The 26,996-nt window shown below is 26.4% G+C and overlaps 1 protein-coding gene across 5 annotated transcripts in view; it reads right to left on the bottom strand.

The window, feature by feature from the left end:
* Positions 1-26,996, bottom strand: part of LOC117175914 (growth factor receptor-bound protein 14-like) — a 1,501,030-nt gene that overhangs the window by 153,745 nt on the left and 1,320,289 nt on the right. For all 5 annotated transcript variants that reach the window (XM_033365756.1, XM_033365759.1, XM_033365761.1 and 2 more), the window contains one exon: positions 6,815-7,042. In XM_033365756.1, coding sequence (XP_033221647.1) covers positions 6,815-7,042 — 228 coding nt within the window. The remainder of the gene's footprint in view (positions 1-6,814; positions 7,043-26,996) is intronic.

Below are 26,996 nucleotides of genomic sequence, written 5' to 3'. Positions count from 1 at the left end.
CAAATAGAGGAAGTAAGGGAAGAGAAATTAGAAATGAGAGAAAATGAAATAAGGGGACAAAGGAAGTTAGGTGAAGATTAGGGAGAAATGAGTGGAGGGGGAATTAGATGAACAAGTTGGGAGAGGAAGGAAAAGAGATGTTTGATGTGTGTGGAGGGGAATTAGGGCAATGTAGAGGGAGTAGGGAAGGGAAGGTTAAAAAAACTCAGATTAGGAATTCTTTTTTTTTAATCTTTCTAGCCTGCATGCATTGATCTGGTGTCTATGCTGATTGACGAAATTTTCGCATCTGTACTCTTGCTAATGTTATTAATCTAAAAATAACTAAAATGTTACGAAATTGAATTTCATTGAAACGTTGTTATCGACAGAGTTGAAATTCCAGCTATTAACTAATTTTGTGGCCAGGTAAACACGACATCGACATGACAGGTTGTGAAGTTACATAATCGATGTCCAACGCTTCGGAAAATCGTTTTTGCTCGTCAGCCTGAAGGGAGGAATTTATTATATGTTATTTATTTATATTTCGTTGCAAATTGATATTCTGCGCTTGAAAATTCAATTTTTTATATGAAAATTGATTTTTTGTTAAAATTCTGATTTTTGGATTAAAAAATCCTTTTTGAAAAAATAAAATTAACTTTTTTGGAATATACACTCAAATATTATGTTGAAAATTCGTTCTTTTTTGGTTAAATAAAACAATAAATACTGCCCTTCTATGAAAAACTACAGTAACTGCAAGTTCATTCGAAACGAAAAAGCTGGAATCTAGTTTTCTTTATTCCGTTTAATAGTTTTTCTACTTTTGTTGGGCAATTTCGGGGAGATCTTCCTATTTCTGGCAAAATAATAAACAAAAAATGTTAATTAATTTGGTGGTAGCAGACTTCAGAGACCGAAATTCTCTCAAAACAGGGAAGGTAGGGTGTTTTTTTTTAACGAAAATAAAGGAATAATATAGGAACGCATTTTTAAAAATAAAATTAATAAAACTATTATATTTGATTAAATTTAAAACGCTTTAATTAAACAGGATTTCAACAAAAAGTTGAATTTCCAACCAAAAAAATAATTTGCAAACTCGAAGATTAATATTCTACTAAAAAATACGAATTTACAACCAAAAATAAAATTTCTTTATTTTCAGTTAAAAAAATTAATTTTCAACATAAATGCTGGATCTTCAATCAAAGAGATGAATTTTAACTAAAATAATTAAACTTCGCCCAAGAAAGCTGAATTCCCATTAAAAATGTAATAGTTGGTATTTCAACACAAAGATAATAGCTTTTAAGAAAATATTTGAATCATCAAGGTAAAGGGCTGAATTTTCAGATAGAAAAAAAACGAATTTTTGTACACAAGTGAATTTTCAACCCAAAATTATAAAATTTTACAAAAAAAGATTATTTTTTAAATATATAATTGAAATATCAACCCTAAAAGGACGAATTTTGTAGAAAAAAAGTTGAATTTCCAAAGAAGGATCATTTTTTAGATTATTGAATTGTTAACAAACAAAAATAGTTGTATACTTTTCAATCCGAAAACATCAATTTTTAAGAAAAAAGTAAATTTTCAAACAAAAAAGATTTCTTTTTTAATCAAAAAAGACGAATTCTAAACACAAGCATATGAATTTTGACGAGAAAAGCTTATTTTTCTAACAAAAAATTGATTTTTTAACCCGAAAATATGATTTTTAACAAAAAAGTTAATTTTCTAGAAAAACTTGCATTTTAAAACAGAAAACATGAACTTTCAACAAAAAAGTTAATTTTCAAGCACTTAAATTTTGTTACTAAAAAAGTTGAATTTTTAACTTAAAAAGACGAATTTTTTAGCAAAAAAAGTCGAATTTTTACCAACAAAGCATTATTTTCTTAAATTATTTAATTTTTAACAAAAAACATAATTGTAGACTTGCTAATCCGAAAACATAAATTTTCAAGAATCAAGTTAATTTTCAAACAAGGAAGATGTCTTTTTTAACAAAAAAGACGAATTCCCAACAAGAAAATATGAATTTCAACGAGAAAAACTTATTTTTCAACCAAAAAAGTTGATTTTTTACAGAAAAAATTCAACTTTTAATCCGAAAATTTGAATTTTGACCAGAAAAGCTTATTTATCGAACAAATAGTCGCATTTTTAACAAAAATACCCGAGGTTTCAATAAAAAAGACGAATTTTCAACAAAATAGTTGCAGGTTTAACCCAAAGAAGTTTATTTTCTACAAAAATAATGGAATTTTCAACCCGAAAATATGATTTAAAAAAAAGTTAATTTTCTACAAAAAGATGAATTTTCAAACTAAAAATAGGAATTTTGAACAACAAAATTAATTTCCAACCAAGTAGAAAAAAGTAGCAAACTTTGTAGTAAAAAAGTAGAATTTTTAACTAAAAAGGATGAGTTTTTTTTTAAATAAAGGATTTTTTAACAAAAAATATAATTGTAGTATTTTCGACCCAAAAAGATCATTTTTCAAACTAGAAAAATTACTTTTCAACCAAGGAAGGGACAGGGGATTACAGTGGTATAAAAAACCTTTTTTCGATTTTTGGCAGTTACTGCCTTTTTCTATAGAACGGAAGTTCATCAGATTCATCAAGACAAAAATTTTCTGAGGCTTCGGTGGCGTAATTTGTTGATTCACCACTCATCAATAGTGACGTTCTCGGTTCAAATCCAGACTAAGGAAGATTTTTTCTTCTTCATAAATTATTTTCCCAAAGTAATCGCTTCAACAAAAAAAATTTGGTTTAACTGAAACGTTGATCAAAAATGGAAAACCTTTCGAAGTGGAGAAATACGTATGGTATTCCCCTACAAAAAGGTATCTATAAAGAACAAGAAAAGATCTACTAAGGTCTCGGCGGCCTAATTGGTTAACGCTCAACTCATGTATAGTGGCGTTCCTGGTTTAAATCCGGGCTGAGGCAGATTTTTTGTTAAAAAATTATTTGCCCGAAGCAGTCTTTTTGAAATCAATATTGGTATCAATTAAAAACAAAAGTAGAGATTCTGCAAAAATGAATCGTTGAACCTTTGATCGAAATTGCAGTCTGCTGATGAAGTTTACAATGCCAGCGATCCTCTGAAGCCCACTAGAGACGAATTTGAGATTCAAGGAGAGTCTGAATCTCCACTTTAGAAGCTTGAAGAAGAATAGAAGCCTAAAGAGTAGCATAATAGGGAGAGACTGCCAGAGACTCTCGCTTTGCGGAAATCACTTCACTTCATCAAACAGTGAAGAGAGGATGTCCGACGTCGAATCGATGCCGGAAGATATTTTTCGTCAAGTCGTCAACTACTCTCAAATTGATTACCCAGATCTTTTCTAGACATTTTTTTCCAGACTAATTTCCGGAACTAAAACGACGCTCGGTGGGGTAAATTGATACTTTTTTGTCACAATTCATTACCTTTCGACAGAGAAATAACATCAGGGTTACGACCAAGCTTCATTCAGACTTCACTATTCAAAATGATCTCAAAACAGCGGAAATAGGGTCATTTTTTACGAATAGAGACGAATAAATTCTTTTGGGTAAAATTCCCAACCAAAAAAGATGATTTTCAATGAAATAGTTTAATCTCCAACAAAATGGTCGAATTTTCAAAAAAATCAAAATTCAACCAGCTAGTTGAATTTTTAAGCCAGAAAGACGAATTTTTCAGTAGGAAACTCTCGATTGAAAAGGACGGATATGCAGTATTCAGTTAAACTAACAAACAATTAGTTCCATTTTTAATAAAAAAAAGAATAAATTCTCAAGCAAAAATAGAATTTAGAATTCCCAGCCAGAACAGATTAATTTTCAACCAACAGTTACATTTTTAATTTTTAAAAAAGATAACATTTGTACCAGAAGAGATGAATTTTCAAACCTTAAAGAATAATTGTCAACAAAAGGATTGAATTTTCATCCCAGAAACATTTTTCAGTCAATCAAAAAAAATATTCAACCAAAAATTTTTTTGAAAGATTCATTATTTTAGTTAAAATTTCATCTCTTTGGCTGAATTTAAACTCTTTTTCTAAATTTTTTTTTTTTTTTGGCTTTAGAATAATTTGTTTTCACTGAAAATGTAACTTACTTACACCATGTATTTAATTGAAATTTTTTAAAAGGAAAATGACCTCTTTCTTAAAAAATGCATTTTTCTTGGTTAAGAATATAACTGCTTGGCTGAAAATGAATCTGTTTTGATTAAGGATTGAACTATTTTGTAGAAAACTTGTATTTTTTCTGGAAAATTCATCAATTCGGTTAAATAATAAACTATTTAGTTGAAAATGACCTTTCTTGTTCGAAATTCATATTTTTTGTTTAAAAATAAACTGTTTATTACAAAATTTTACTATTTTCTTGGAAGGGGGTTTTCAACCAGCAAATATGAATTTTCAACAAAAAAGTTCATTCTTAATCGATTCTTAATCGCTTTTTAACAAAAACGATGAATTTTTAACTAATATGATTAATCGTCAACCGAAATAGTTAAATTTTCAGTTTAGAAAATTAATTTCCAACCAAGAAAAGCAGCTTTTCAGTTATAAAAGTGTTCATATTTCAACAACATTTAGTTGAAAAGGACTCGTTTTTAATTTAAGATTCAAGTAATTGGTTAATAATTCAATTATTTTGTTAATCATTCGTCTCCTTCATGTAAATAATAATATCTTTGGTTTAGTAATTTACTTTGTTTTGGAAATTTGAACTGTTGTGCTGAAAATATTTTTTTTCTTTTGGTGAGAATTAATTTTCTTGGCTAAGAGTTTAATTTATTTATTTTTTGTAGAAAATTAATCTTCTCGCTTGAAAGTTGACCCTTTTTGGTTAAAAATTAGTACTTTTAACCAAGCAGTTGAAATTTCAATAAAAAAATTTTTTGTAAAATTTATTATAAGTACAAAGACTGTGGAATATGATCTAAAACGAATTTTTAACAAAAGAGATCAATTTTTGACCAAGAAAGATGCTTCAATAAAAAAATTTAAAAAAATAACCGGCTTGCCGAATTTTCAAGTAAAAAACTAAAATTTTCTACGAAACGGTTGAATTTTTAGCCAGAAAATATGAATTTGCAACCAAGAAGTTTATTTTCAAACCAAATAGTTCCAATTTTTCAATTTTTAACCCAAAAGGACGAATTTTCAACATAATAATTGAGAGAGAGAGACTAATTAAAATAATAATAATTAAATATAAGCATTGCATTTTTCGAAAATAATGAAAGTAAATAAAAATTAACGATTTTTATACTCTTACAATTTATCTTTTTTAGTTAAGAATTTAACAATTTTTTGTTAAAAATTTAACTCTTCTTGAAAATACATTTTTTTTAAATTCATTATTTTGATTGAAAACTCTTTCTTTTTTTGTAAATTTCGTTAAGGATTCAACTTTTTTCTTGAAAATTCATTTTTTTAGTAGAATTCAACTGTTTTTTTATTAAAAATTAAAATATTTTTCGGTTGAAATATCAATTATTCTATTTCTCGTTAAATATTAATCTCATTCATTGAAACTTCATTATTTGCGTTTAAGATTCAAGTGCTTTGTTGAAAATTCGTCTTTTTTAGTTGAATTTGTCTAATTGAAAATGAGTTTCTTTGTTGAAAATTACTTTGTTTTAACTGAAAAATTTTGCGATTCCATGTTTACTTAAAAATTTATCTTTCTTGATACTACTTTGTTTATTTTTGTTAGAGAAAATTAATGTTTTTTTAACTGTCTATTTAACTATTCCATTCTTGGCTGTAAATTCATCTTTATAGAATAAAATGTCATCTAATAGGTAAAAAAATCAACTATTTTGTTGTAAGTTTAATTATTATCTATACAAAAAGATGAATGTCGATCATAAATGATGCACTGGTCGCAGTGGAAAAATACGTTTAGTATTCCTCTGTAGAAAGGTAGCTATGAAGAATAACAAAATATCTGCTTTGAAATTGATATTAATAAAAAATTTAGAAAACAGGAAATTAAAATCTTTAAATATTATTAAAATCTTATAAATATTACTCAAATTAAAATCATGTTGATCAAAAATGGTACATTTGTGGTAGTGGAGCAGTACGTATTAGTATTCCCCTGTAAGAAGGTAGCTGTGAAGAATAACAAAGGATCTGCTTCGAAATTTATATTAATTAAAAATTTTAAACGCCGGAATTTAAAAACTTTGAACATTAATAAAATCTTCTAAATATGAATTATATTAAATTCACGTTGATGAAAAGTGATACATTTGAGGCAGTGGAGAAGTACGTATAGTATTCCCCAATAAAAAGGTAGCTATTAAGAATAACAAAAGATCTGCATCGAAATTGATATTTGTTAAACATTTAAAAAACAGGAAGTTAAAATCTTTATATATTATTAAAATCTTTTAAATATTACTTAGATTAAACTCACGTTGGTCAATAATGGTACATTTGTGGCAGTGGAAAAGTACGTATAGTATTCCCCTGTAAAAGAACAAGAAATTATCTGCTGAGGCTTCGATGGCCAGTTTTCCTATAAAAAGTGGAGAAAAAAATATTCTGGGTTTGGCGGAATTGGCTTTGAAGAATTCGGACGGTCCTTGACCGTCAAGATGTTCAATTCACGACATTTTAGTTACGACCGACGATGCAAGTGCTTCCGGAAGCCGTTGAAAGTCTGGGCTTTTGCACATTTTTCGGCATGGTTGTACAAAGCGGAAAGAAAGAAAGAAAGGGAGGATAAAAAAAAGGGCGTGGGTTTGACGGAAAAGGCGTGGGTTTGGCGGAATTGGCTTTGAAGAATTCCGACTTACCTTTGCTAGCCTCATGGCGGTGAGCCAGCAGGCACGTGACTTTTCGGTGTGAAAGGCTATCACTTTGAGCCCGGATTCACCAGCCTCGGTGTGCTCTGCCTCTGCGTTGGTGGACGGCCTGAGACAAATGCCCCACTCGAAGGGTGCGTTGAAGTACCTTTTCGAGTTCGGAATCCTGTATACGTGGTAGTCCGACAAGTGGGCAAATGTGGTCAGCTGTTCGTTGTCCTGAAACGAGAAGGAATCCACTCGATTAGTTATTTGGGAGATAGAAATCTATCTGGACTTCACAGCCCATAATGGGATCAAGAAGAGCTCTCAAAACGAAGGAAATAGGACGACTTTTCAGAACGACCTTGAGTTTTCCTATATCTGTGGATTTCAAACTTTTGTGAATAACTATAAACAAACCTGTCCGAAATATCCAGTATTTTTTTAAATAAACTTTTTAAGAATAAACATTCAACTATTTTGTTGAAAATAAATAAAAAATGATTAATTTATTTAAACATGGTTTTAAACAAGGCACATAACCTTGGAAAATAATTGAATTCTTTAAAAAAATGTTTAAAACAATATGTACCCTGGTACTTCGGAAAGGAATTCAAACATGTTTCCGGGTTTTCAATCAGAAACTTAATTTGTAAAAAATTAATTACAAGTTTGAAATTCATAGTTACTGAAAGCTTCACGATCGTGATTTTTTCATAGAATGGGTCTTTTGTTGTAGAAAATTATTATTCAAGATTAAAAAGTCATCTTATTCGTTAAAAAGTCAAGTAGTTGATTAAAAATGCATTTTTTTCATTTTAAACTGTAACTATGCTATTTTTAGTTCAAAATAAAATAGATATTTTTCAGTAGAAAATTCTATTACTTGGTTGCAAGTTGAACTACATACTTTGTTAATAATTTATTTTTCCGATCAGGAGATTCTTCATTTTAGTTGCAACTTCAACTCTTTGGTTGAAAACTTTACTAATTTTTTAAAAATTCGTCTTTTTAACTAACATTAAAATATTTCATATTGAGTAAAAACTTGTCTGTTTTATTAAGAATTCAACTATTTAGTTGAAAATCCAATTATTTTATTTTATTCTAAATGTTTTTAATAATAATTGAAGTACTTGGTAGAAATTAATTTGTTTATTTTTAACGAAACAATTACATTTCCAACCAAACAGTAAAATTTATAACTAAAAGAGATTAATTTTGTACCAAAAATATAATATTATATTTTTCAATTAAAAACAATTAAGTTTTAAACAAAAAAGAATTAACTTTTAACCAAAAAAGATTATTTTTCTACCAAAAGATGGATTTTCGATCTAAAAGGACGAATTTTCTATCCAAACAGAGCAAATTTTAAATAAAACAGTTGAATTTTTAACCAAACAGACGAATTTTTAAATAAAAGAGATGAATTCTTGAACAAAAATATAACTGTAGATTTTTAATTAAAAAGAATTAACTTTTAACCAGAAAATAATGATTTTTTACCAAAAAGATGATTTTTCTACCAAAATATGGCTTTTTGACCAAATAGTTGAATTTTCAAGAAAATAGTTTACTTTTCAGCCAAAATAGACGAATTCTGAACCAAAAATATAATCGAATTTACACACAAAAAGATTAAACTTTTACCAAAAAACTTGCAATTTCAACCAAAAAAAAATATTGCTATCCAAAAGAAAGAATTTTATATTCAAAAAGACAAACAAATTTTTAACAAAACTGTGAAATTTCCGGCAAAAAATGTTTTTTTTTTTAACAAAATTATTAATTGAATTTGAAAAAATTAAAATGAACATTTACTTAAAACCAAACAGTTTAACATTAAAAAAAGGTGGCAAATTAAAAAAAAATTGAATTTTTAATCAAAAATATAAATTTAAATTATTTAACTACAAAGAATTAACTTTCAGTCAAAAAATAATTCGCTTTTAAACAAAAAGAATACTTTTCTACCAAAGGCTAACTTTTTGACAAAATAGTTGAATTTTCAACAAATTGATATCATTTTTAACCAAAATAGATTAATTCTAAACTAAAAATCAAATTTAAAAAAAGATTGAACTTTAACGAAAAAAGTTACATTTTCAACCAACAGAAAATTTTGCAATAAAAAAGGAAGAATTTTATATTCAGATTTTTTCACAAAACAGTTGAATTTTCAACCAAATAATTATATATATATATAACAAAAATTAATGTCCAACTAAACATTGAATTAAAATCAAGCAGTTCAACCTTCAAGCGAAAGTGTCGAATTAAAAAAATAGTTAAATCTTTTACCAATTGGTCAAATTTCTTTACCCACAAAGATAAATTTGCAACCGAATCGTCAAATTTTCAACCAAGATAAAATTTTCTTTCCGACAAAACGAATTTCCGAATTAATTAACTTTTAACGAAAAAAGATTACTTTTCTATCGAAAGATAAATTTTTGAGAAAATGGTTAAATTTCCAACCAAATAGTACAGTTTTTGACCAAAATAGATGGATTCTGATCCTAAACTATAACAGAAGACTTTTCAATTAAAAGAAATTGACTTTCAATTAAAAATATGACTTTTATAATAAAAGATACATTTTTAATCAAATAGTTAAATATTCAAAAAATAATTGAATGTTCAACAAAATAATTAGATTTTCAATAAGTAATTGAGAATTTAAGCTATTAATTGAATCTTAACTATGACTTTTTAACAAAAATAGTTGAATTTTTAACAAAATAATTAAATCTTCGCATAAATAGTTGAATTTAAAAAACATAATTTTCAACTAAACATTCGCTTACAACCAAATAGTTCAAATTTCAAGCAAATGTCACGAATTAAAAAAAAAAGTTGAATATTTAAACAATGAGTTGAATTTTCCACCTTCCAAAAATAGTAGGATTTTCTTATTGGTTTCTATCACATCATTTTGCATTCAATCGAAAAAATAAAATAATAAGTGGGAAAAAGGTTAAATTTCCTAAAAATAGTGAAAAAAGAGCAATTATTTAAAAACTGGGAACAGAAGGAAATACGGGAAACAGTGCGAAGTCCGAAAGTTGATAATGAAAATGGAACGACACTTTGTTTTATTATGATATTTATTGTAATTGAGTAGTATACAATGATAATTTGCTACATGACGAGAGACATTACATCATTTGTTATCAACTGATAGCGTAAATTGGAAGCTTCATTATTGCAGATTGTAATGACTTTGCTCTCAGGTTCGACGAGCACGACTACAATTAGGATCTGCTTTGTGAACAAATAATTATCTCGAAAGTTCATTCTCGGGTTTCAAAGTCTTTTAATTAAGATATAAAGTGAATCTAGAATTTCTACATTGCAAAGAGTCGAATAATTTACAATCTAGTTCATTCACAGAAAGCAATTCCCTCCTTTGTGCGTAAAATTAGCGATCCAAGAGCAGTTCAGCTGTTCTTCGAACGAGTTGTCAGTGTAAAGGGAAAGGATTTGGTTTCAAAGACAGTCAAATCTCTAAATGAGAGCTACTTTTGAAGAAGTATTGTCAACTCTCAGTACAGTGAAGAATTTTATTTTGAGATCTACGAATTATTACAACTATCTTCAAACAAATGATAATTTTAGGATAGATTTTAGATTTTTCGATACATTTGGATTTTTTTTGCAAAAAATAGGGTCAATAGTAGCATACGGTTTTAAAAAATAGTTGATTATTAGTGCTATCAAATTTTTTAAATATTAAATCGAATTAACTATTTTTTATATCTGGTATACTCTATACTATCCTTGTACCGACGGATAGTGTCCTTGACTTTGAAAGGCGATAATACGGCGCCGTCCAGAATAAAGCTAAAAATAATTATAAAAGTGTTTGAAAGATTATGTAATTCTGCGTTTACGTAGCCATACTTAAATTAATTTTAGATTTTGGATATTAAATGATCGCGTGAAAAAGAAAAAAAACAATAAACAAAAGAATTATGGCTTCAGAATTTCATCAAGATTTTTTAGTCCTCAATGGCTCAAAAAAGGGGTAAAATCTTAAATATCGCTTTTTTAAAATGTCAAATTAATAAATTCATTTTCCTAGCTTCTTCCAAGAGTCTAATCTAACGTACGAAATTCCTTAAGAATTGGAATCTTATTTTTTTCTTTCATCCGTGATAATTCAATACCCAGAAGGCCAAATTACTTTAAATAAAGCTCATTGGACTCAGAATTTAATAAGCTTTGCAACAGCTTTTCAAAAATATTTTTATCTTTATGCTGGACGGCGCTATAAGCTTTCAAAGTCAAGGCTAATTGTTAATAGGTCACCCGGTTAGTGGTCCGATGCTGTCCGTCGGAAGAATCCCTTAGAATCCTAAAAATCCGATGAATACTTTTAATTCTTTTTTGAAATCTTATGAATTCCTTAGATATGGTGAAATCCCATAAATCGCTGAAACCTGTAGAAGAAATCTATAGAAATAAAACCTAGAAGTCCGTTAAAATTTAATTTAATTTTTCTCTAAAGTTATTCAAAATTACGTTATGATCCCTAAAAATCTTTGAAATATATTGATGTCCTGGTCTCCTGGACCTTCATTAAAATCTCTTAAATCGGGCAAGGTCCTAGTAATCCCTAATATCACTTACATTTAAGCCATATTGAAATCTTTGAAATATCGCGAAATTTCTAGAAACCCCTTGAAAAGTTTTAAAAGTTAAAAAAAATTACATCTTTTGAAATTCCCTGAGAACCCTACAATTTTAAAAGTTGTTTAAAAGTTTGAAAACTTTGAAACTCGCTAAAATCCCTTCAAATTCCTGAAATCAGTTAAAATTATTTATAGCACATTAAAATCTATTGAAATCTTTGAAATTTATAGAAAACCCCTAAAATGTTTTAAAAGTTAAAAAATGTACATCTTTTGAAATTCCCTTAGAACTCTAAAATCTTAATAGTTGTTTAAAATTTTGAAAACTTCGAAACTCGCTAAAATTCCTTCAAACCCCTGAAATCAGTTAAAGTCATTTAAACTACATTGAAATCTATCGCAATCTTTGAAATCTCGTGAAATTTCTAGAAAACACATGAAATTTTTTAAAAGTAAAAAGAATTTACATCTTTTGAAATTCCGTTAGAACCCTACAATTCTAAAAGTTGTTTAAAATTTTGAAAACTGTGAAACTCGCTCGAACCCCTTCAAATGCCTGATATCAGTTAAAATCATTGAAACCACATTGAACTCGATTGGAATTTTTGAAATTTCGTGAAATATTTTTAAATATTTAAAAAAAATTTGAATTCCTTTAAAATTCCCTAAAATCGTTGAAATCTTTGAAATTCTTTGATACCTTTATAAAATCCTTCAAAATTTCTTGGAATATTGTGAAATACATTGAGAACTTGAAAATTCTATGAAACCCATTGCAATTTTTGAAAATTCTAAAGTCTGTAAAGAACCCATAAGATCGCATGGTTCTATTAAAATCCCTACAAATCTCTTAACATAATTTGAAATCACGTACATTATCTTCAAATTTTTATTGTATTTTAAAGGTTCTTTAAATTTTTTGCAAACTTTGAAACCAGATAAAATTCCCTCAAATCCATGAAATCAATTAAAATAATTTAAATCAATTTGAAATCTATTGAAATCTGTGAAACCTCATAAAATTTCTAGAAATCCCTTTAAATGTTTACATATTTTTTTAACCTTTTAGAATTCCTGAAATCCTTTGAAATCTTTGAAATCCTTTGACATCCTTGATGCCTTTATAAAATCTCTCAACATTCCTATAAATCTTGTAAATTACATTAAGAAAATTAAAATTCTCTAAAATCCCTTGATGAAATCCTTTGAAATTAAAATTGGCAATTTTAGGATCCATTTATTTCATTAAATAATTGTTTTCATTTTTATAAACAGATATATTATACATTTATTTTAATATTAATTTATTATTAAATTAATGAATTTAGGAATTAAGTTAATTTTTTAAAGCTTCTTTAAAAATTTTGAAAACTATAAAACTCGATAAAACCCCACAAACAATCAAAATGATTAAAACCACGTTGAAATCTACTAAAATGTTTGAAATCTCGTAAGAATTTTAGACATACTTGAAAATATTAAAAAAAATTTTAAACCTTTGAAATATTTCAAAATTTCGATTTTTGAAATGCATTAGTGTTTTTTTAAACAGCAATAAAATACTTGCATCGTTACCGAAATTTCAAAGTATCAATAGTGGAAATATACTAAAAAAATGTCTATTGACTAAATAAAAATGCTGTTGATCCAACAACTTTAGTTCATAAGCAGACCTTTGATTATTGCAAAAGCTATTCAAATGATATATCAGAACGGTATTGAACAGAAATTAATTAATTTTTCCTTCAATACAAATTCATTTAAATCAATAAAAGATTTATTTTTAAAGGATGGCTATTGATTCAATAGCAGTTTTTTCCTAAAAAAGAAAAAAAAACTGTTACTGATTCAATAGCAGTTTTTTCTCAAAAAAGAAAACTTGCGAGACGACATCGTGAATCATTGAAATTCAGAAGATTTGCGTCACCTTGTTAAATTTGAAATTTCTACCACGTCTCTCTGACTCGTCACGTGTGCAACGCATGCCGTGCAAAACGCAATATGTCACCTGCCACCTAACGGGCAACGATATCGATCCATCGAAAAGCTCTAACGGCGCTTTTAATCTTTTATGCAATGTCCTATTCTGCGAAAGCATTCCATAAAAATTTTCCAACCGATAATAAATTTCTCTTTATTTTTTTTTACCGAACTCAGAAATATTTCATATTAAATTCCACTTTATTCAGCATTTATTTTAATTATTGGAATTAAATACACCTAACGTTATAGTAATAATGATAATAATAATAATAAAATAATAATAATGAACACCAGGGCGTCTACTAAAATCCCGGAAAAATATTCCAACTAAGAAAGATAAGTTTTTGCAACTAAAATGATGCATCTTTAAATGGAATAGTTGAATTTCAAACAAAAGAATGAAATTTCTACTGAAATGATTTATTAACTGGAATAAGTGAATTTTCAATAAAAGACATGAATTTTCAACTAAAATATAAAAATGCTCGACCAAAGAAACGAATTTTCAACTAAACTAATAGAATATCCAACTGGATTAGTTCAAATTTCAAAAATTGAATTCTTGAATTTTCAGTTGAAAAAATTAATTTCCAAGAAAAGTTATAAATTTGCTACTAAGCGGTGGAATATTCTACTGGAATGTTTAAATTTTCAGTTAAAAATGAATGTTAAATACAAAAAAAATTAATTTTCAACGAAATATTAAAATTTTTAACTAAGAAAGATAAGTTGTTTTCAACTAAAATGATGAATATTCAAATGAAATAGTTAAATTTTAAACAAAAAATATGTATTTTCAACTGAAATGATGAATTATTATCTGGAATAATTAAATTTCCAATAAAAGACATGAATTGTCAACTAAAAAGGACAAATTTTCGATTAAAAAAACGAATCTTCAAGTAAAATAATGGAATATTCAACTGGATTAGTTCAAATTTCAATGAACAACATAAGTAAAAAAGATTTATTTTTAACAAAAATTGAATTCTTGAATTTTCAGTTGAAAAAACTAATTTTGAATAAAATATATGACTTTGCTACTAAAAGATGGAATATTCTACTAAAGTATTTAAAATTTCAGTTGTAAAATTAATGATTCAATAGAAAAAATTAATTTTCAACTAAGAAAGATCAGTTTGCAATCCAGATGGATTAGTTAAATTTTCAGTTAAAAAGATCAATTTTTAACAAAAAAGAAAAATGAAGTTTTATCAAAATAGTCAAGTTTTCAACTAAAATAATGAATCATTAACTGCAATAATAAAACTTTCAATGAAAAATACATGAATTTTCAACTAAAAAATAAGAATTTGCAACCCAAGCAATGAATTTCTAACTAAAACGATGGAATATTTGAACTGGATGAGTTTAATTTCCAGCACAAAAAAAAATAAATAAAAAAGATAAATTTCAACTAAAAATTAAATTCCTGAATTTTCAGTTGAAAAACTTAATTTTCAACAAAGGATATACATTTTTTACTAAAACGATTGAATAATAAAATTGATGGTTTAAGTTTTTAGTTAAAAAATATATTTTCAATTTAAAAAATTAATATTCCCATAAAAAAAGGAATTTTTAACAAAATAGTTCGATTTTCAACGAATGAGATGAACTTTGAATTAAAATTATGAATCTTGAACCAACAAAATTTATCAACTTTAATCACCTTGAATCAGTCAAACATATAATGGTCAATTTTTCAACAAAAAACATTTTAATTCTTAATAAAAAATAGTTGAATTCAACAAAATAAGATGAATACTCAATGAAAGAAATAATAGGTGATACGCCAAAAAAATTTTAATTTAAATAAGAAAAACAGTTGAAATCAACCAAAAAGGACGAATTTGTAACAAACCAGCTTAATCCGCAATCAAAGCAGATTCATTTTTAAGCAGAAAATAATAATTTTCTACGAAAATAGTTATTTTTTGGGTAAAAACGTTAATTTCAAACCTAAAAACGAATTTTCGACAAAATAGTTTAATTTCTCGTCAAAAAATTAATATTTTTAACCAACAAAACTTTTTTAATAGAAGATTTTAAAATTCAAAGAAGTTCTTGAATTATCAACTAAAGAAGATGAATTTTCAAACAAAATTGAACATTGTGTTTTTTTGGAGATAAGAAAATTTATTTTGCTTGTATAAAAAATTTGTGTTCTCAACCAAAGTGTTAAATTTCCAATCTAATTGTTGAATTTAAAATTAAAAAAGATAAATGTTCAATTAAAAATAGAATAGTTAAATTTTCAGTTAAAAAAACGATTTCTAAACAAAATGATGAATCTAAAAACCACAAAAATAAATAAATTTGTCATAAAATCGTTCAATTTTCTAAAAAAGATATAAAATTTCAATTAAAATAATCAATCTGAAATTTAGAAAAACTTATTTTTCACAGCATTGTTAAATTTCCAAATAAAGAGACGAATTCTGAACCAAGAAGATTCTTGAAATGAATTTGTAAATAAATATTTAAATCTATAATTTTATTTATAATGGAAATAGAAATAATTCATTAAAGTATACGATTGATCAATTCCATGCAGGATTTATTTTATGTTAATATTGAGTCGACCTTCGTGGAAGGTTATATTTCTACAGAGCCAAAGACAACAATTGCCGGGATACGCATAGTGCATACAAAAATGGCGAGAATGTGAAAAATGGATAGGAGAAGATAAGTCTGCAAATATTTGAAGATTAGCTGCAAGCAGCAAGATGATATTCGCGGTTGTGCAATCAAAGTTAACAGGATATAACCCACGTCTCCAAGATCAAGTCAAGCAGAAAAAATAGAGTTGAAAATTAAAATTTTTCTTTAAGATAATGCATATTTTAACTGAAGATTCTAATATGCAAATTTGGAAGATCATTGCAATTGTAATAATCGAGTCCTTTTTTTAATAATAATGGGACGACTAGAAAATTCCCGAATAAAAAATTCTTGAATTTAAACAATTCGAAAAAATGTTTTTCAATAAATATTATTTCTTTATTGAAAATACAATAAACAAATATTTTCATTGAAAGCAAAATTTCTTTTGATGTTTAAACTTTATTGTCAATTATTGTTTGAATTTGAAATAACAATGATTGTATTAAAATTATATAAAAAATTTAGTTTCAAAACACCTGCAATTCGAACGAAAAAATATATTTCTCTCTAAATTTTTTCCAAATCTAATAACATTTTCCAATGAAACTTTGTAGAATTTAATTAAGCAGTGATTTATCTTGAAGTTTCTGTTTATTTATCTACTTTTAATTAACACTTCGAGTTTTGAGAAAATTTTTACCATTTTTTTTTTCAATAGCATGTAAATTTTCAAACAAAATTTTTCATGCAGAAGTATACTTTTTTAGCCATGTATTGTCACGTTAAATTTAAACAATATATTTTTAAAACTTTAAATATTTAAATAATTGTTCCCTTAATAAAAATATTTAATTATTTTATTTTTAACAAATAATGTCAATTAAAAAATCAGTTTTATTATTCAGGGATTTTCGAATTCAGGAATTTTACTCGGATTTTTATATTTCGGTAATTTCATGATTTTTGAAAATTTGATTATTCTGGACTTTTCCAATTCGAAGCTTTTCCATTGTCGGGTTTTTTGTATTTCAGAATTTTACAGGCGTCTCATAATAGTTTAAAAAAATCAAGCATTCAACAGGGTTTCCACAAAACATTTTCAAAATGTCCTATTTTTTCCTGATCAATTCAATAATTTTAGATTCATTTATTTTAACCTTGAAAATGACTTTTCTATACCAGAAAGGATGAATTTTTAATCCAAAAGCATAAATTTTTATCCAAAAATTTAAATTTTCGACGGTAAATTATACTTTTTAACTGAATAGTTGAAATCTTAACCAAATACTTGAATTTTCAAGCTACAAAGACAACTTCTTAACAAAAAATGTAATAATTGATATTTCAACCAAAAAAGATGAATTTTCAAACAAATAGTTGAATTTTTAAATATAGAAATATTAAAACCAAAATAGAAAATTATATTTTCCGTCAAAAAAATTAAGCTAAAAAAAAAAATTTTTAACCAGAAATTAATTTTTGAATAAAAATGTAAAAGTTACATTTTCAGTGAAAAATTAATTTTAAATAAAGAAAGAAACAAATTTCTGTCTAAATAGTCCAATTTTAATAAGCCATTCAAATATATAAATTTTCAACTAACGTGATGAATCTTTCATAGAAATAAAACTTTCAGTAAAAACGACTAAATTTCAGGGCAATTTTTTTTCTAAACGAAGAGATGAATTTTCAACTGAAATGATGAATTTTCCAATGTAATTGATTTTTTTTAATCTCATTAAAATAGTTGTATTTTCAACTAAAGAGATGAACCATTAATTAAAAAAACAAATGTTTAACAAAGTAGTTCAATTTCTATTCAAATAGTTAGATTTTCAATCAAAAAAGATCAACTTTAAACGAAACAGTTCAACTTTATAAATAAGAGATTAATATTCAACGTAAATGATAAATCTGTAACATGATTATTCAAATTTTAACTTTAAAAAAATTAATTTTCGACAAAAAAAAAACAAACAATTTTCAACCAGAGATGAAATTTTCAACTAAAATTATGAATCTTTAACAACAACAAATTAATTTTCACGAAAAAAGTTCAAGAATCAACTAAAGAGCTGAATTTAAGCGAAAATTAGGAATCTTAAATCAAAATAGTCCAATTTAAAATTAAAACAATTTAATCCCTAAAAAAATATTTTTCCCAGATAGATGAATTTTCAACCCGAAAATGCAATGGTTGAAATTTTAATTAAAAAATATGAAATTTGTATAAAAATGAAATAATTCTAAAACCAAAAAATAATAATTTTCAACAAATAATATTAATTTTCTAACAAAAAAGACGAATTATGAAGAAAATACATAAATTTTCAAACAAAAAGACGAATTTTTAACAAATAAAGATTTTTCATTCAAGAAAGAAAAACATAAGAAGAAAATTGTTGAACTGCCAAGCCAAAGGGCAAATTTTTTTTACAACCATTGAATGTTCAACTCGAAAATGTGAATTTCAACAAAAAAGTTCATTTCTAACCAAGGAAGGTTAATTTTCAACCAAACAATTGACATTTTATCCAAAAAGATGAAATTTCCATTAAAACCGACGAAATTTTTAATCAAAAAGCCAAATTTTCTAAAAAAAATTGTTGAATTTTCACCCTAAAAACATTTTGTTTAAAATTTCAGCAGGAACATATGAATTATCAATATACGGGCCCACCCGTTTATATTGAATAAAGAAATCAATAAATATTTGAATTTTTAATCCAAAATGGTAAAATTTAAATGCAAAACGAAAAGCATGACTCTTTAACAAAATTTAAATCAAAACTGGAATCAAATTTTCGCAAAATTGGTTACATAATTTCGGAATTTTCCTCAAAATGGCAGCTGGCGCTTCCGACTGGATCGATCCAGACACTGCGTCACTCTCAATTTCGTAATAGTGATCGAGTTTATTTTGAAATATTAATTCGTAATAAAATAAAATAAGAAAAAATAAATGAAAATCTAATATCATCCTCTATTCAACCTTGCAACTATAAAATAAATATTTGAACGTAATTCATAAGACAAATAAAAAATAAAACAAGCAGATGTTAATCACTACCTCAATGATTAATATACTGATGGAAGCCAGAAAATCATAAATCCGAGTGAATTACATCACCTCTGATTTTACAACCAGAAATCAATTTTCTCTGAAACATAAGATTCGGAAATTATATCCTGAGTGGATGGGTTTTTTATTTTGAGCAAAATCAATTATATATTTTAAAGCAAAAATTGAAAAGTTACGTTTACAGTTAAAAGAATTTAATTTTTAACCAAGAAAAAATATTTGCAGCCAAATAGTTTAATTTTCAACCAAAGAAATGAACTTTCTGTCAAAAAAATCATTATTTTACTAAAGTAGTTCAAATTTGACCCAACAAGTTGAATTTTCAATTAAAAAAGTAGAATTGCTGGTAGAATTGAGCAGGGCGTCCAAGAAATTCTCTTTCAAAATTCCCTGACTTTTCTTTGGCTAATTTTTCATTTTCCTTGACATAGTTTCTTTTTAACATAGTACTTTTATAAACGGAATAAGACAGTATTTCAGATACAAATTTAAAATTTTCAAATTTAGTAATTTATTTTAAACGAAAAAATGTCTTTTATACTACAGAAAATGGTTTTGGAACAAAATACTTGAATTTTCTACCTAAAAAGATAAATTCGCAACAAAAAAGTGTGATAGTTTATATTTCAATCAACAAACATGAAATTTATTTTAAAAAAAAGAATTTTAAAACCAAAAAGACGAATTTTCAACAAATACAGATTTTTCATTTAAGAAATAAATAAAATTATATCTAAATTGTTAAACATTCAACCGCAAAGACGTTACATTTTCAGTTAAAAATTAATTTTAAACCAAAAAAAGGTTTTTCCACTAAACAGTTAAATTTTTAAACAAATACATAAACTTTTAATAAAAATATTTTTTAACAATGTAGTTTAGTTCTGACACAAGTAGTGGCATTTTCAATTAAAATATTATTTTTCAAAAAAATATTTAAACTTTAAACCAAGGAGATAATTTTTCAACTAAAAATATAAATCTTAAAAAAATGACTTCAAAAAGTGATTTAATCAAATATTTCAAACAAAATAGTTGAATAGGCAATCCAAGAAGAAGAATTTTTAACCAAAAAGTTGCAGTTTCATAACAAAATGTTTGTTAAAGAAAATTTTAGTTGACTTTTTACGATAAAAATGCAACTTTTTAACAAGAATGTTGAATTCTCTAACAAATACTTGGATTTTTTCCAAAAAAGAGGAAATACAGATAAATTTGTATTTACATTATTTTTTAAGCAGTATAGTTTTCATTCAAAAAATAGTCTAGATGACTTTTTAAAGTTTGCATTTTTATCCAAGAGAGATGCAATATTTATACTACAAATCGTGAACTTCTAAATCAAAGAAACAAATTTTCAGAAAACATAGGTCTCATAAAAAAAGATAAATTTTAAATAAAACATAATTTTCTATAAAATATTTGATTTTTTAACAAAACAGTTACATTTTTATCCAAGAAAAATGCTATTTTTTTACGGCAAATCGTGAAGTTCTAAATCAAAAAGACGAATTTTCAGAATACGTAGTTTTCATCCGAGAAAGATTTCAGTTGACTTATCAGCAACAAAATATGAATTTTCAACAAAAGATTAATGTTACACGAAAACAGTTGAATTCTTAACCCGCAAGGACGAATTTTTTACAAAACAGTTGAATTCTTAAAGGACCCCTTCCGTAACAAAATTTCTCGACCCCCCACCCCCTTAATCTGATACGCAATTCAAGTAGGCTCCGATAGTTAAACTTTAAGTTAACAAAAAAAATACTCGAATTTTTACCCAAACTAACTTAGTTCGTGGCTGATAATGGAAAATCGGGGTCACAAAGACAGCAAGTTTGAAAAAAATCCCGCGGTTTACTGTTTAAAAATACAGTTTTCTCTGCGAAATAAAAAATTCGGACATTATATCCTCAATCATGAACGATGGATTCATCGAGACTTTTTCTGTGTCCGTTTCGTTTGCTCGAGAGAAATAATCGATGGCATTTTTCATTATATATATTTTTTTTTTTTGAGCAACATTAATTACCTGCGCCTGATCAACGGGATAATTACTGGCGAGTGATATATGTATCTGTGAAGTAATAATTTATCGTTAAGAATTTTCTCGGTGTGGGCAAAAAGTGAATAGAGTACGGAGAAGAAACAGAGAGAGGGCGGGAAAGAAGTGTAAGGAAAGGGCAAAGGAAAAAAAGATAACCGGTATAGAATGGAGGTGCATGACCTTTCTACTGACACTTTCAAAAGCCAATCTTTCGTTCAGGTGATCGATGAGTTGTTTGTACTCGATCACATTCTTATTACACTTGGCCCTTTATAGTGTAGAAAAGAGCAAAGAATATATAGCAAGGAAAGTAATTTTTAAAGTTCCGCACTTATGAAAGACCATCATTGTTCCGCAATTCTGGGTAGGAAAAGAACAGAAATGAGCTCTGCAAATTGCTGGTTTGAAATCCAATGATAAATGGTTGAGAAATTACGCTCGAACAAGAAATTTTCTTGAACCAACACAATTGTTTTCTTGGATAGACGTTAAAATTTGGTTTAATTAAACAAATTTTTATTCAATAAAATATTTTAATGGTCAAAATACGTTTCATTGCTGAGTTAAACAAACCCAAAAATTTAATTGGGTCAACCACATAGTTCAATTTTTAACTCAGATACATTTTTAACAAAAAATGGTATAATTACATATTCAGTTAAAGAAATCAAATTGTTGACAAACACAAAAAAATTCAAGAACTAGCTGAATTTAAAACCAAAATAATAACATTTTCTACTAAAAATATTATTGTCAGGAGGATTAAACAAAAGAAATAGAATCAGGCAAATAAATGATGAACAAGAATATTAAATTAGGGTGGCCACAAACTTCATTTCCATGCCTTTACATTTTTAACATAGAATCTTTCATGAAAAAAAACCAATTTTACAGAAGAAAAAAGTTCTCAGAAATTGGGGTCCTACTTAAATTACATAACGGAGCATAGTAAGTATAGTAAAAAGGCGTAAAAAAATATTCTTACCCCCCCCCCCACTTTTCTTAATGTACGAAATTTTTAGTTTAATTAAAAATTTTTTAAATTTATTCATTTATATTAAACAAAAAAATGTCTTCTTTTATAAAATATGGCTTTTTAACAAAACACTTTTTCTACGAAAAAAATTGAATTGTCAATCCAAAATATACGAATTTTTAACCAAAAAGGATGTCTTTATCAAAATTATTAAGTTCTCTACCAAATAGTTGCATTTTCATTCGAGAAAGATTAAATTTCTCCTTAAAAAGATGAATTTTTTTTATATTTGAAGAAATGGTGGAATTTGAATAAAAAAAAGTTCAGTTAACTTCTCAAGATAAAAATATGAATTTTTTAGCAAAAACTAAGTTTCTAAAAAAAAATTCAATCTAAAAAGACGAATTTTTTCAAGAAAAAGAATGCATTTTAACAAAACAGTTCAATTCTCTACCGAATAGTTACATTTTTTATCCAAGCAATATGAAATTTGGACTAAAACAGAGGGATTTTTAATAAAAAAACGAAAATTTTTTTTTAAGTTGAACTATCATCCAGAAAAAATTTCAGCTTATTTTTCAACACCAAAATATAAATTTTAAACAAAAAGCAAATTTTCCACGAAAAAGGTAAATTTTTATCAAAACAGTAGAATTTTCAACCGAAAAGTAGCATTCTTATTCAAGAAAAATACAATTTCTCTTAAAACAGATGAATTTTTTATTAAAATTTTTTTTTACATAGTTGAATTTTCGTCCAGAAAGGATTTCACTGCTCTTTTCAACACCAAAATATTAAATTTAAACCAGAAGATTTTCTACGAAATAGTTAAATGTGTAATAGAATAGCAAAATTTTCAACAAAAAAATGACTTTTCGACAAAATTGTTGAATTTACAAACGAATAATTGCATTTTTATCAAAAAAAGAAATTTATTTATAAATTAGAAAACCTTGGAAATTCAGTTGAATTTTCATCCAAAGAAGATTCCATTTTACTTTTCCACACCAAAAAATGAATTGTAAACAATAAGCTAATTTTTTTCAACCAAACAGTTGCATTTCTGTCCAAGAAAAATAAAAATTCTACTAAAACAGGTGAGTTTTAAAATCAAAAAGACAAATTTTATAAAAAAATTTCAATTGACTTCTTAACACAAAGGTACGAATTTTAAACAAAATGTACATGTTCTAGGAAATAGTTGAATTTTCAACAAAAGAGTTAAATTTTTATCCAAGACAGATGCAATATTTCTACCAAAACTGATAAACTTCTAAATCAAAAAGATAAAATTTCAGAAAACATAGTTTTCATCCAAAAAGATTTAAATTGACTCTTCGCCACAAAAGTACAAATTTTACACAAAACATTTTCAGGAAAAATATTTTTTTATCCGAAAAAGATTTCAGTTGACTTTTCAGCAACAAAATATGAATTATAAACAAAAGTTTTATGTTCTACAAAAACAGTTGACATTTTAACCCAAAAAGACGAAATTTTAACAAAACAGTTAAACTTACTGCCAAAAAGGGTGTCTTTTTAAGAAAATTGTTAAATTTGCAATGAAATAAGGAAATTTATAACTTGAAAGGATAATCTTTCGTGATCCTTTTTTGCCAATTTGCTAATTTGTTACGTAATTTAAGTACGGTCCCTTTACTAAAACTATAAACTAGGCCAAATTGCTAGTTTAAATTTTTTTATCAGAGATTGTATAATAGAAAATAGATGTTCGAAGGAGATTAAAGAGGTGTCATTAAACTGTCAAGTACATTTTGCTGGTCGAGAATTGGCGTAATTTTTTTTACGAGACCCTGGCATACGAAAAAGGACCTAAAGGAAATATAAAATGTGAGAAAAGGAAATAAATTAAACTGAGGCTCATTAAGGGGTCCATCATTGCAAGAAGCGTTTCCATCTAATTCTGGTTCCCAAACCGGTTTCTCAACTAATTCCAGAAGCCTCTCATAACTAAGCTCAGATTATACGCTGACACTGAAAGATGCTCCACACGCAACTAAATTCATCATTTGTAAACCACTTACATTTCAAGTTCAAATTATTCTTACAAAGTTTGAGAATATTATGGTTCTAAAGACAGATTTTGCAAATTATAGGGTTCAAATTTCAGGCCTACAGAGGGGAACATCAAACTCTAGGCTCATTTAAGATTAAATCCTTTTTTTTAACAAAAGATTTGAAATAAGAGAAATTGAATTCCAGATTTTTCAGATTCTACAAAAAATGCCCTTGGTTCTTTTGTCATATCTTACATCACTCGCGAGAAAATATCCACAATTATATTTTCAGAAATGAAAATTCCTACCTGCTTAAAAAATGGTTTGAGATATTTTTTTAAATTCTAAGGAAGGCATACTATCAGCTTTGTGCAGACTAAATGATTTTTCGGGCCTATAGAATTATTTTCCATAAAAAAATCATTTTCTAAATATTTTTAAAGACGATTTTTTTAATTATTTTTGTGTGTGCAAACTTTCCGGTTAACAGTTTTTTTTGCACTTTTTTCTGCATTGATGTTAGGGTTTTTGCCAAGTGCAGATTCATCATTTCAGTCAAAAATTGAACTATTTTGTTGAAAATTATTTGTTTTGAATGAAAAATCCAGTTTGACATTTTTGGTTAAAAATATATCTTTTATACTTGAAAGTATAACTATCTGTTTAAAAATTCGCCCTTTTGGATAAAAATTTATGTTTGTAGATTGCATATTAAACTACTTGGCTAAAATTCTTCTTTTTTTTAAAGTATAAATTAGGTTCTTTGTTAAGAATTTTTTTAAATTTAAATTTTTTTGTTTAAATTTTCATATTTTCTTTTTAAAAATTCATCTTCGTATTTGATTAAGAACTCAACTATTTTGTTGCAAATTGAATTATTTTGTTGAAAATTAAAGTATTTTGTGAGTAACTTTTTTGGTCTCAAATTTCAATGTTTCGTTAAAAATACTTTTTTTAAACAGAAAATTCATAATTTTGGATTGCAAATTCTTCTATTCAGTTGGACATCAAATGTCTTCTAAAAATTTAACTATTTGATTACAAATAGAACTGTGACTGAATTTGCCTCTTTTTTATAATTGAACTATATTTTTGAATATTGATAAATTATTTATTAGGTTGAAAATGAACCTATTTTGTTAAAAATTCATATTTTTGTATAGAAAACACAACTGTTTTTTTTTTAATTCTTTATTTTGGATTTAAATGTTATCTTTAATGTCAGAACGAGGACCCATCTCTTTTTGTTGCAACCAATAAATAATAAACAAAATTTGTAATATAAATGAAAAATTTTTAAATTTCAGAAAATGATTTAGATGATAAATTAAAAATATAATTTTTATATTTAAAAAAAAATCTCCGGTATTTTTTCAATTTTTTTTAACTGTAAAACGGATTATAGGAACAATTGGCCTTCTTGTAAAAATAGGCGCCAAAATTAAAATACTTCTAACTTCGTGGAAATTTTTGTTTAAATTCGTAAAAATTCTTGTCCTACGAAGAACTTAAAAGTTGCAAATATTCATGAACATTGAATTTTTAATGATTAGCCAGTTTAAATTTTCCAGATGCATTTTATGCACAAACTACATAGGTGTTGATCTAAAAAAAAAAATTATCGCTTGCGTGGCAGTAAAAGGATCGGGACACGTGAGGTTTTGTCATTAGCTCGGAACCACCCATGGACATTTGAGATAGGTCAGGTGTTCTTGGGCGAGTTGGCTCAGGATGAAAAATGATGTTGGGCTTTTCGATACGCGCACGCGAGGAAAAATCTCTTTTCCTATAAATATACACCACTCGCGTGCTCTTAAAAATAGTAATTACAGCATCATCCAAATGAGATATTTCATAACAAAGAAAAAGTATTTGAAAAAATATTTAATCTTTCAAATTGTAAAATCTGCATATTCAAAATTATTATTATTATTATTATTATTATTATTATTATTATTATTATGGCCTAGGTAAGTTGTAAAAAAATATGAAATTTACAGGATGTAATCTTTTTATTCTTATCTTTAATATAAGCAAAAAAAACTTTAAAAATTTTCACGGGTTCCTCAGATATGACTAAAAATGTTCAAGCGTTTCTGCGCCGAGTTTCAGTCGGCTGGTTATGCCGACTAAAGACGCAGACACGGTTGGACATATCTAGTCATATCTTGGAAACCCGTAAGAATTTGTAAAGTTTTTTTTTGGCTTAAGTTAAAGATAAGATTTTTAAGAATGCATCCTATACAAATCAGATTTTCTCCAGTATTTTTTTTAGGTAACGACACAACTTAAACTCAGGGTGCAAAATTCGACAAATTCTTCAATTAAAAAAAAAACTTTTCACGTGATAACTCCTCTTTAAAAAGTCAGAAATATCTACTATGGTTTTTTAACTTGAAATTTCATAAACTTTCTAACCTTGTATTTTAAAAATCGACCTGACGATAGTGTGTCTGTCAAATTTGGATTCAAAAATATAAAAATTGTATGGCCTGATCTTTTATTTCAAAGTCTTCGAATGCAACAACATCCATACATTTTGCAAGGAATCTGTATTATCATCAAAGAATAACAGAAATTCTTAACGTCTTTTCAGACTAGATGGAGCTATGAATTAAAAATGTTTTAATTACATTTTTTCTCAAAATAGATCTATAAAGAGATCGTAAGAAGAATCCTTTTTCAGAAATACAAGCATTAATTTGCCAGGTGTTAAGTATTCAAATTTTTCAAGGAATCTGTATTATCATCAGAGAATAACAGAAAGTCTTAACGTCTTTTTAGACTAGATGTAGCGATGAATTAAAATTTTTGTCAGAAAAAAGATCATGAGAGAATAAC

The sequence above is a fragment of the Belonocnema kinseyi genome, chromosome 7, assembly GCF_010883055.1.
Source record: "Belonocnema kinseyi isolate 2016_QV_RU_SX_M_011 chromosome 7, B_treatae_v1, whole genome shotgun sequence".
NCBI lineage: Eukaryota > Metazoa > Arthropoda > Insecta > Hymenoptera > Cynipidae > Belonocnema > Belonocnema kinseyi.
Note: the sequence above shows the minus strand (reverse complement) of the source record. Positions and strands in the feature narration are given on the sequence as shown.